Source organism: Oncorhynchus clarkii, chromosome 3, assembly GCF_045791955.1.
Source record: "Oncorhynchus clarkii lewisi isolate Uvic-CL-2024 chromosome 3, UVic_Ocla_1.0, whole genome shotgun sequence".
In the NCBI taxonomy this organism is placed as follows: domain Eukaryota; kingdom Metazoa; phylum Chordata; class Actinopteri; order Salmoniformes; family Salmonidae; genus Oncorhynchus; species Oncorhynchus clarkii.
Genome location: NC_092149.1, coordinates 78472584 through 78484721, shown reverse-complemented (window position 1 = coordinate 78484721; position 12138 = coordinate 78472584). Strand labels below are relative to the sequence as shown.

The 12138-nt window shown below is 41.5% G+C and overlaps 1 protein-coding gene across 2 annotated transcripts in view; it reads left to right on the top strand.

The window, feature by feature from the left end:
• LOC139405057 (beta-galactoside alpha-2,6-sialyltransferase 2-like) overlaps window positions 1–12138 on the top strand; it is an 84156-nt gene that overhangs the window by 40150 nt on the left and 31868 nt on the right. For both annotated transcript variants that reach the window (XM_071147558.1, XM_071147559.1), the window contains exon 3: window positions 11923–12020. In XM_071147558.1, coding sequence (XP_071003659.1) covers window positions 11923–12020 — 98 coding nt within the window. The remainder of the gene's footprint in view (window positions 1–11922; window positions 12021–12138) is intronic.

Sequence of the window (12138 nt, the reverse complement as noted above, 5' to 3'; positions counted from 1 at the left end):
TTATTGTAGCAGAGAGAGACGTTTTGGCTTGGGCTCTATATTGTCTCTCACACACTGAGTAGCAGACATCTGTCACCCTGTAGTAACAATCTCTGTGATTGGCTGAAAGGGCTTTGATGAGTTAGTTTAGAGATCCTCTATAGACTTTTAGAATACTTTGGCCGACTGCATTGCATTATCTGTGTGTGTGTTTGTGTGTTCTGTTCTCTGTGTTGGAGGCTGTATGGTGCACGGGGAGAGTGTGAACTCAGGGACAGATGGCTCACTTTGGGGGGGAAAAGCAACTGGTAACAAATCAAGTTCGTTCACATCACCCATGTAGATTAGGGATGCAAATTTTGGTACATTTTGCTGCCGACTAACTGACCCTCATTAACCAGTCAACAAACTGTATTCTTTTTTCAAAATGTTAAATGACATGACCAACAGAAAATACTATCAGAGATCTGTATATAATGACGAGATTCTTATGTTTCCGCCATTACAATGGAAGCCGGCCCAAAATAAGCCCATAGAAACGCATTGGACTTATTTTGGACAGATTTTGGCGAGAGTGTAACCTCTCGCTTGGCCTTTTCCTCTTTGATACTATGCATGCTTGCAAGGACAGGACATTTTTCATTAAGAGCTTAATGGAGACATTCGACAATGGCAATCCTATCGTCTCACAGAGATTATCGTCTCACAGTCAAAAGGCGTTAACCTATTATTGAACATGCAACTCCTGTAATGAAGCAGCTAATAAAACGTATTTTCAAATATTTTCCCAAATGCAATTCACTGAAAATATCCAGTTCTAAGCTGCGGTCCTAATGCGAGCAGTTCCCTATGTGACAGAGATTAAAATATCAGTTCGAAATTTAGAAAGAGGGGGAATCTAATAGACCCCTTTCTGTGTTTGCAAACATTGCCGCAAGAGGACAATACACTCATGTTGATGGCAGAACTCGGGGGAGTTCTTATACAGTGCATTTGTAAAGTATTCAGAACTCGGGGGAGTTCTTATACAGTGCATTTGGAAAGTATTCAGAACTCGGGGGAGTTCTTATACAGTGCATTTGGAAAGTATTCAGAACTCGGGGGAGTTCTTATACAGTGCATTTGGAAAGTATTCAGAACTCGGGGGAGTTCTTATACAGTGCATTTGGAAAGTATTCAGAACTCGGGGGAGTTCTTATACAGTGCATTTGTAAAGTATTCAGAACTCGGGGGAGTTCTTATACAGTGCATTTGTAAAGTATTCAGAACTCGGGGGAGTTCTTATACAGTGCATTTGTAAAGTATTCAGAACTCGGGGGAGTTCTTATACAGTGCATTTGTAAAGTATTCAGAACTCGGGGGAGTTCTTATACAGTGCATTTGTAAAGTATTCAGAACTCGGGGGAGTTCTTATACAGTGCATTTGTAAAGTATTCAGAACTCGGGGGAGTTCTTATACAGTGCATTTGTAAAGTATTCAGAACTCGGGGGAGTTCTTATACAGTGCATTTGTAAAGTATTCAGAACTCGGGGGAGTTCTTATACAGTGCATTTGTAAAGTATTCAGAACCCTTTACTTTTCCCACATTTTGTTACACTACAACCTTATTATAAAATGGACTAAATAAACATTTTTCCTCATCAATCTACACACAATACTCCATAATGACAAAGGGAAAACAGGTTTTTTTGACATTTTTGAAAAAAAATATATATATATATATTTTTTAAATACCTTATTTACATACGTATTAAAACCCGTTGCTATGGGATTTGAAATTGAGCTCAGGTGCATCCTGCTTCCATTGATCATTCTTGAGATGCTTCTAAAACTTGATTGGAGTCCACAAAAACCAAGCCATGTGATCGAAGGAATTGTCCTTCAGGATTGTATCGAGGCACAGATCTGGGGAAGGGTAAGGAACAATGTCTGCAGCATTGAAGGTCGCAAAGAACACAGTGACCTCCATCATTCTTCAATGCAAGAAGTTTGGAATCACCTAGACTCTTCTTAGAGCTGGCTGCCCGGCAGAACTGAGCAATCGGGGGAGAAGGGCTTTGGTCAGGGACGTGACCAAGAACCCAATGGTCAGAGTTCCTTTGTGGAGATGGGAGAACCTTCCAGAAGGACAACCATTTTTGCAGCACTCCACCAATCAGGCCTTTATGGTAGAGTGGCCAGACGGAAGCCACTCCTCAGTTATATTGTTTTGGCTGGGGGCAGTATTGAGGAGCTTGGATGAATAAGGTGCCCAGATTTAAACTGTCTGCTTCTCAGGCCCAGTTCCTAATATATGCATATTATTAGTAGATTTGGATAGAAAACACTAGTTTCTAAAACTATTTGAATGATGTCTGTGAGTATAACATAACTCATATGGCAGGCAAAAACCTGAGAAGAAATACAACCAGGAAGTGGGAAATCTGAGGTTTGTAGTTTTCCAACTCATTCCCTATCGAATGCACAGTGTCTATGGGGTCAAATTGCGCTTCCTAAGGCTTCCACTAGATGTCAACAGTCTTTATAACCGTGTTTGATGCTTCTACTGTGAAGTGGGGGCGAATGAGAGGGGAATGAGTCAGAGGTCTGCCAGAGAGGCATGAGCTGACCACGCGCATTCACGTGATAGTTAGCTTGAGTTCCATTGCATTTCTGAAGACAAAGGAATTCTCCGGTTGGAACGTTATTGAAGATTTATATTAAAAACATCCTAAAGATTGATTCTATACTTCATTTGACATGTTTCTACGGACTGTAACGGAACCTTTTGACTTTTCGTCTGCTCCTAGTGATCGCGCGTCATGAATTTGGATTACTGGGCTAAATGCGTGAACAAAAAGGAGGTATTTGGACATAAATGATGGACATTATTGAACAAAACAAACATTTATTGTGGAACTGGGATTCCTGGGAGTGCATTCTGATGAAGATCATCAAAGGTAAGTGAATATTTATAATGCTATTTCCGACTTCTGTTGACTGGTCTCTGAGCGCTGTACTCAGATTATAGCATGGTGTGCTTTATCGGTAAAGCTTTTTTGAAATCTGACACAGCGGTTGCATTAAGGAGAAATGTATCTATAATTCCATGCATAATAGTTGTATCTTTTATCAATGTTTATTATGAGTATTTCTGTAAATTTACGTGGCTCTCTGCAAAATCACCGGATGTTTTGGAACTACTGAACGTAACGCGCCTATGTATACTGAGATTTTTTATATAAATATGAACTTTATTGAACAAAACATACATGTATTGTGTAACATGAAGTCCTATGAGTGTCATCTGATGAAGATCATCAAAGGTTAGTGATTAATTTATCTCTTTTGCTTTTTGTGACTCCTCTCTTTGGCTGGAAAAATGTGTGTTTTTCTGTGACTTGGCTCTGACCGAACATAATAGTTTGGTTTGCTTTTGTCGTAAAGCCTTTTTTAAATCGGGCACTGTGGTGCGATTACCAAGAAGTGTATCTTTAAAATGGTGTAAAATACTTGTATGTTTGAGGAATTATAATTATGGGATTTCTGTTGTTTTGAATTTGGCGTCCTGCACTTTCACTGGCTGTTGTTATATAGATCACGTTAGCGGGATCTCAGCCCAAAGAGGTTAAAGGCACATGACAGCCCATTTGGAGTTTGCCAAAAGGCACCTAAAGGACTCTGACCATGAGAAACCAGATTCTCTGGTCTGATGAAACCAAGATTGAACTCTTTGGCCTGAATGCCAAGCGTCACATCTGGAGGAAACATGACACCATCCCTACAGTGAAGCATGGTAGTGGCAGCATCATGCTGTAGGGATGTTTTTTAGCAGCAGGGAGACTTGTCAGGATCGAGGCAAAGATAAATGGAGCAAAGTACAGAGAGATCCTTGATGAAAGCCTGCTCCAGAGGGCTCAGGACCTCAGACTGGGGTGAAGGTTCACCTTCCAACAGGACAACAACCCGAAGCACACAGCCAAGACAATGCAGGAGTGGCTTCTGGACACTGGTCTCTGAATGTCCTTGAGTGGCCCAGCCAAAGCCCGGACTTGAACCTAATCGAACATCTCTTGAGAAACCTGAAAATAGCTGTGCAGCGACAATCCCCATCCAACCTGACAGAGCTTGAGAAGATCTGCAATGAATAATGGGAGAAAGTACCCAAATGCAGGTGTGCCAAGTTTGTAGCGTCACACCCAAGAAGGCTTGAGGCTGTAATCGCTGCCAAAGGTGCTTCATGCTTTGCCATTATGGGGTATTGTGTGTAGATTGATGAGAACGGAATACTTTCCAAATGTACCGTAGAACACCAGCAAACACAGCCTCTATTTACATGTTGCTTATGAGTGCATTTCACACTACTTTTGGATTATAATTGGATTTTAAGGCTCGTATGAATGTCCTGCTTAATATAATGTTTGTGTCATCATCGCAAATCAACTGCACTTAAACTTCAACCAGTAAAATGGCTCTTAGGCTGTAGCAAAAGCTAGCCAATGTTAATGAGCGTTAGCATTCTAGCTAACAACTGCTGCATCCAAAATAGTTATTTTTCCAAGATCACAACCAAATGTAATCTTCGTGACTGTTCAAGAAAGAATCAAAACATCATTGTAAGCATATGAGTACCCCAAAAAGTTATTTTGTTTAGAAGTAATAAAACGTAAATCTATGTTGAATGGGCACAGATGGCGATGGCTTTCTTACTGCCGCCAAGAGTCGCGTGTATACAGTGCCTTGCGAAAATATTCGGCCCCCTTGAACTTTGCGACCTTTTGCCACATTTCAGGCTTCAAACATAAAGATATAAAACTGTATTTTTTTGTGAAGAATCAACAACAAGTGGGACACAATCATGAAGTGGAACGACATTTATTGGATATTTCAAACTTTTTTAAAAAATCAAAAACTGAAAAATTGGGCGTGCAAAATTATTCAGCCCCCTTAAGTTAATACTTTGTAGCGCCACCTTTTGCTGCGATTACAGCTGTAAGTCGCTTGGGGTATGTCTCTATCAGTTTTGCACATCGAGAGACTGACATTTTTTCCCATTCCTCCTTGCAAAACAGCTCGAGCTCAGTGAGGTTGGATGGAGAGCATTTGTGAACAGCAGTTTTCAGTTCTTTCCACAGATTCTCGATTGGATTCAGGTCTGGACTTTGACTTGGCCATTCTAACACCTGGATATGTTTATTTTTGAACTATTCCATTGTAGATTTTGCTTTATGTTTTGGATCATTGTCTTGTTGGAAGACAAATCTCCGTCCCAGTCTCAGGTCTTTTGCAGACTCTGTCAGGTTTTCTTCCAGAATGGTCTTGTATTTGGCTCCATCCATCTTCCCATCAATTTTAACCATCTTCCCTGTCCCTGCTGAAGAAAAGCAGGCCCAAACCATGATGCTGCCACCACCATGTTTGACAGTGGGGATGGTGTGTTCAGCTGTGTTGCTTTTATGCCAAACATAACGTTTTGCATTGTTGCCAAAAAGTTCAATTTTGGTTTCATCTGACCAGAGCACCTTCTTCCACATGTTTGGTGTGTCTCCCAGGTGGCTTGTGGCAAACTTTAAACAACACTTTTTATGGATATCTTTAAGAAATGGCTTTCTTCTTGCCACTCTTCCATAAAGGTCAGATTTGTGCAATATACGACTGATTGTTGTCCTATGGACAGAGTCTCCCACCTCAGCTGTAGATCTCTGCAGTTCATCCAGAGTGATCATGGGCCTCTTGGCTGCATCTCTGATCAGTCTTCTCCTTGTATGAGCTGAAAGTTTAGAGGGACGGCCAGGTCTTGGTAGATTTGCAGTGGTCTGATACTCCTTCCATTTCAATATTATCGCTAGCACAGTGCTCCTTGGGATGTTTAAAGCTTGGGAAATCTTTTTGTATCCAAATCCGGCTTTAAACTTCTTCACAACAGTATCTCGGACCTGCCTGGTGTGTTCCTTGTTCTTCATGATGCTCTCTGCACTTTTAACGGACCTCTGAGACTACCACAGTGCAGGTGCATTTATACGGAGACTTGATTACACACAGGTGGATTGTATTTATCATCATTAGTCATTTAGGTCAACATTGGATCATTCAGAGATCCTCACTGAACTTCTGGAGAGAGTTTTATGCACTGAAAGTAAAGGGGCTGAATAATTTTGCACGCCCAATTTTTCAGTTTTTGATTTGTTAAAAAAGTTTGAAATATCCAATAAATGTTGTTCCACTTCATGATTGTGTCCCACTTGTTGTTGATTCTTCACAAAAAAATACAGTTTTATATCTTTATGTTTGAAGCCTGAAATGTGGCAAAAGGTCGCAAAGTTCAAGGGGGCCGAATACTTTCGCAAGGCACTGTATGTGCGTTACGTCAGGGGTTCGTGCACTGGAAAAGGGTTTATAGCGACTACTAAGATGGGTTGCTATTATGACTAGGATTTTGCCTTTGGCTTCTGGACAACAAAAGAAAATTTGATATAAAAATCAATAGAACAGGAGAGAAATGCTGGTCTATGGCACGAGGAAGTTTTTATAAAATCATGGCCTCCACGTTTCTATGGATGGATTTTCGCAAGGCTACTTTGAAGCAAGGTAAGACATGACTCATTATTTGAAGTAAAGTAAATCGTTCAAGTTTCAAACACTTTACGAGTTGAGATTGAGAAATAAAAATAGCTCCTTTTTGATCGGGGCCACAAGTTTTTTACACTCGATTTGAATTTTGAATTGTTACTTGTTGCATAATTACTGGGCATACAAAAGCAGAGTTCACTCAAGTAGCCTACAGGCTTTTTGAGGAGCTACTCTAGCGCTGTCTGACAGGGGGTAGGCTATCTGCTCCTCAAACTAGGCTCTGTATTCTGTGCGCGTGATAAATAAAATGCACGACGACTAACGAAAATGCACACGCTCCAATTTTATTCCACAAAATTATGCAAATGAACTTATAGACTGATAAGCATGGCCGGTCAAACAAATTTTCTGGCGGCTAACCGATTTAACATCCATAATGTAGATTTATACACTTCATGACCAAAAGTATGTGGACAACTGTTCGTCGAACATCTCATTCCAAAATCATGGGCTTTAATATGGAGTTGGTCCCCCCTTTGCTGCTATAACATCCTCCACTCTACTGGGAAGGCTTTCCACTAGATGTTGGAACATTGCTGCAGGGACTGACTTCCATTCAGCCACAAGAGCATTTGTGAGTTCGGGCACTGATGTTGGGCGATTAGGCCTGGCTCGCAGTCGGTGTTCCAATTCATCCCAAAGGTGATCGATGGGGTTGAAGTCAGGGCTCTGTGCAGGCCAGATGGTGAAGCGTAATTCATCTCTCCAGAGAACGTGTTTCCACTGCTCCAGAGTCCAATGGCAGGGAACTTGACACCACTCCATCCAACACTTAATCTAATTTTATTAGTCACATACGCCCGAATACAACAGGTGTAGACCTTACAATGAAATGCTTACTTACAAGCCCCTAACCAACAATGTAGTTTAAAAAAATATGAATAAGAAATAAAAGTAACAAGTAGTTAAAGAGCAACAGTAAAATAACAATAGCAAGACTACATACAGAGGGTACCAGTAGAGAGAGAACGTGCAGGGGCACCGGTTAGTCGAGGTAATTGAGGTAATATGTACATTTAGGTAGAGTTATTAAAGTGACTATGCATTGATAATAATAGAGAGTAGCAGCGGCGTAAAAGAGAGGGTGGGGTGAGGGGGAAATGCAAATAGTCTGTGTAGCCATGGCATTGCGCATGGTGATCTTGGGCTTGTGTGCAGCTGTTCAGCCATGGAAACCCATTTCATGGTCGGTTGGTTGGTGAGTGAGTGGGTTGGTTGGTTGGTGAAACCGGACTCTGGTGACTGTGTTTTTGTGTGTGTTTGTGGTTATCAGTAACCATTGGATGGTCTTATCTCTGCATTGTCTGTCATAGCAAGAATATATGTACTGTACATACTGCTGTATATATAGTGTATGTGTATATATAGTGTATGTGGACACTTCAAATGAGTGGATTCGGCTATTTCAGCCACACCCGTTGCTGACAGGTGTATAAAATCGAGCACACAGCCATGCAATCTCCATAGACAAACATTGGCAGTGGAATGGTCTTACTAAAGAGCTCAGTGGCACCGTCATAGGATTCCACCTTTCCAACAAGTCAGTTTGTCAAATGTCTACTACCCTACTAGAGCTGCCCCCGCCAACTGTAAGTGCTGTTATTGTGAAGTGGAAGCATCTAGAAGCAACAACGGCCACTCACCAACCGACCGACCAAACAACCGACTGAACGGCCTAGGGGGAACTCCTGCATGATAAAGGCCTTTGTGATGAGCCACATAATAAACTCATTCAGTATTGAACCTCTGTGAGGTTAGAAGAGACAAATCTAGTTTAATTATCTGTATAGATTGGCGAACAGGAAATAAAACCACATTGATCACACTTAGTTACGCCAAATTGAGAGCTTAAGGTAAGATAAGGTTCTATCTGCTAAAAGAAAATTCTGAGATAGTTGACTTTAAAGTTCAGAACCCTCATTGGTTTGAACTTAACAACATGAATTAGGGTATTTATAATACTATTTAGGTAGAGAACACTGAACGGAATAAGGCTATGTCAATAACTACATTTTGACCAAAATCTAGATAGAACCTTATAGTCCCAGTAGGTGTTTCTGAACTCCTGAGGTGGAAATGCCTTCCTGTCTTCCCATCCTTTCCTTCCTGTGTGTGTGTGTGTGTGTGTGTGTGTGTGTGTGTGTGTGTGTGTGTGTGTGTGTGTGTGTGTGTGTGTGTGTGTGTGTGTGTGTGTGTGTGTGTGTGTGTGTGTGTGTGTGTGTGTGTGTGTGTGTGTGTGTGTGTGTGTGTGTGTGTGTGTGTGTGTGTGTGTGTGTGTGTGTGTGTGTGATTATAGTCCGTAAAGTGAGAGGTCTTTTGAATCTATTGTCATCTGTACTGTTTTGCTGCCACCATGTTGTGAATTGACTGAATAACACCCTCAACGGCCTTTTATGTTCAAGTCCCCTCACCACTCTCTCCCTCCACATCTTTCCACCTCCACCCCCTATCACACACCGTCCTTCTGAATTCCAAATAGACCCCCATTCCTTGGCTATCACTTACCTTAGTCACTATTAGAGCCATGACCATGTGGCTTGTACATGGCTGTTCATTTGAAATCTAAGAAGGCCCTTTTGAGATGAAGACTGTGTATGCAGTAACATTACTCTATCAGAAATGGTCCTGTCCATCGGCCGTACGAGCTAGAGGCATGAAGACCAAAACCTACTCTTTGAATGTCAGTGAGAACTTGGAGTCCGTCCACAGGGGTTAAGCTAAGTGTTGATCTACTGAATGCCAATAGCTTCCACGTTGTTTACTGGTGTCATTGAGGAAGTGGAGGATAGCTTTGCTGTGGAAGCCCATCCTTTGAAGTGTCAGCTCAACCATACATGATCGTTCATCCTAGTGTCATGTAGCCCTGCTGAAGTCACAATGGACTGCTCGACCAGCGGAGAGAGACTGATTAAGAGTGGCTGAGTTTAGCCATGACCATCAATCATAACTGTGTGTGTGTGCGTGCGTGCGTGGAGGCCTATGTGTGTATCTGTGTACGTTCATGTGTGTGCAGGCCAGTAGGACACACTCCCTGTCTCTATGCTGTGTACTAGCCTGTTGATAGCCTCTAGGCTAGACTAGGTTCAGTCTGAAAATGTTGTTTCCTGGTGGTGATTGATGATGGGTCATACAGTTCATACTGGAAGAGCAGACCAGTGTCTGTCCCTTCAGTTACACACGTTGACCACAAGGCTGCGCTCTTTCTGTGTCTATGAGTAGTGACACTGTCATGTACAAAGAACAGAGCTGAATCCTGCACCAGATCGTTCATGTACCGGATTGTTCATGTCAAATGGCTATTCACGCTTACCAGTCATTCAGTCAAGTGTTTTGACTATGGCTGAAAGCAGAGGGCTTTTTCTGTCTCTGGATGGAGGGAGGGAGGTCACTTCTTTCAGGCCAGGGAGACTTGCTAGTGAAGTGCTTCAGCTCAACTGCAGTGTCTCAGGAGGTAAATAAGATGCAGGTACTCATGCTCTCTCTCTCTCACGCTCTCTTTCTCTCTATGTTGGGCTCTTTGTGGATATAACCCTCTTTGTCTGTTTCAGCCGTAGGTTAACGTGTGTGTGTGTGTGTGTGTGTGAATCCTGTTTGTTCTATTTCCCCTGAGCCACCACCTTAACCTGCTAAATCATAGTATTTGACAAGAGTAAACCGTCTGGACCAGCTAAATCAAAGTATTGGACCAGAGTGAACACTCTGGACCATCTAAATCATAGTATTTGACCAGAGTAAACAGAAGAAAGACTGTTGGATGCCATCTAGGAGCTGGTCCTTTATGAGCACTTGATTGATTGGCCTTCCATATTTCTCTTTGACTTAGTTTAATGACACTTGATTGTCTAAATTGAATGATGCTTGATTTTCCTAGCTGAGTGGCATTTCATTTTCATAGCTGAGTGGCATTTGATTTTCCTAGCTGAGTGGCATTTCATTTTCTTAGCTGAGTGGCATTTCATTTTCCTAGCTGAGTGGCATTTCATTTTCTTAGCTGAGTGGCATTTGATTTTCCTAGCTGAGTGGCATTTCATTTTCCTAGCTGAGTGGCATTTCATTTTCTTAGCTGAGTGGCATTTGATTTTCATAGCTGAGTGGCATTTCATTTTCTTAGCTGAGTGGCATTTCATTTTCATAGCTGAGTGGCATTTCATTTTCATAGCTGAGTGGCATTTCATTTTCTTAGCTGAGTGGCATTTCATTGTCTTAGCTGAGTGGCATTTCATTGTCTTAGCTGAGTGGCATTTCATTTTCTTAGCTGAGTGGCATTTCATTTTCTTAGCTGAGTGGCATTTGATTTTCATAGCTGAGTGGCATTTCATTTTCTTAGCTGAGTGGCATTTCATTGTCTTAGCTGAGTGGCATTTCATTGTCTTAGCTGAGTGGCATTTCATTTTCTTAGCTGAGTGGCATTTCATTTTCTTAGCTGAGTGGCATTTGATTTTCATAGCTGAGTGGCATTTCATTTTCTTAGCTGAGTGGCATTTCATTTTCTTAGCTGAGTGGCATTTGATTTTCATAGCTGAGTGGCATTTCATTTTCTTAGCTGAGTGGCATTTCATTGTCTTAGCTGAGTGGCATTTCATTTTCTTAGCTGAGTGGCATTTCATTTTCTTAGCTGAGTGGCATTTGATTTTCATAGCTGAGTGGCATTTCATTTTCTTAGCTGAGTGGCATTTCATTTTCTTAGCTGAGTGGCATTTCATTTTCTTAGCTGAGTGGCATTTGATTTTCCTAGCTGAGTGGCATTTCATTTTCCTAGCTGAGTGGCATTTCATTTTCTTAGCTGAGTGGCATTTGATTTTCCTAGCTGAGCGGCATTTGATTTTCATAGCTGAGTGGCATTTCATTTTCTTAGCTGAGTGGCATTTCATTTTCTTAGCTGAGTGGCATTTCATTTTCTTAGCTGAGTGGCATTTCATTTTCATAGCTGAGTGGCATTTGATTTTTCTAGCTGAGTGGCATTTGATTTTCCTAGCTGAGTGGCATTTCATTTTCTTAGCTGAGTGGCATTTCATTTTCTTGACTGAGTGGCATTTCATTTTCTTGACTGAGTGGCATTTCATTTTCTTGACTGAGTGGCATTTGATTTTCTTGACTGAGTGGCATTTCATTTTCTTGACTGAGTGGCATTTCATTTTCTTGACTAAGTGGCATTTCATTTTCTTGACTGAGTGGCATTTCATTTTCTTGACTGAGTGGCATTTAATTTTCTTGACTGAGTGGCATTTAATTTTCTTGACTGAGTGGCATTTCATTTTCTTGACTGAGTGGCATTTGATTTTCTTTGTTCAGTGACATTAAATTGACTTATGTTGTCTTTGCCTAACCCCCAGATTCCCATGATGCAGTTCTGCGGTTCAACACAGCACCTACAGAGGGCTATGAGAGGGACGTGGGGAACAAGACCACCATCCGCATCATTAACTCGCAGGTGTGTGTGTGTGTGTGTGTCAGTCAGGGATGAAGGAAGGATTTTTCACATGGGGTGCTTATTATAAAATGATTTAAGCCCAATTGATATTTTTCGTTATCATTTCTGACATTTGGTA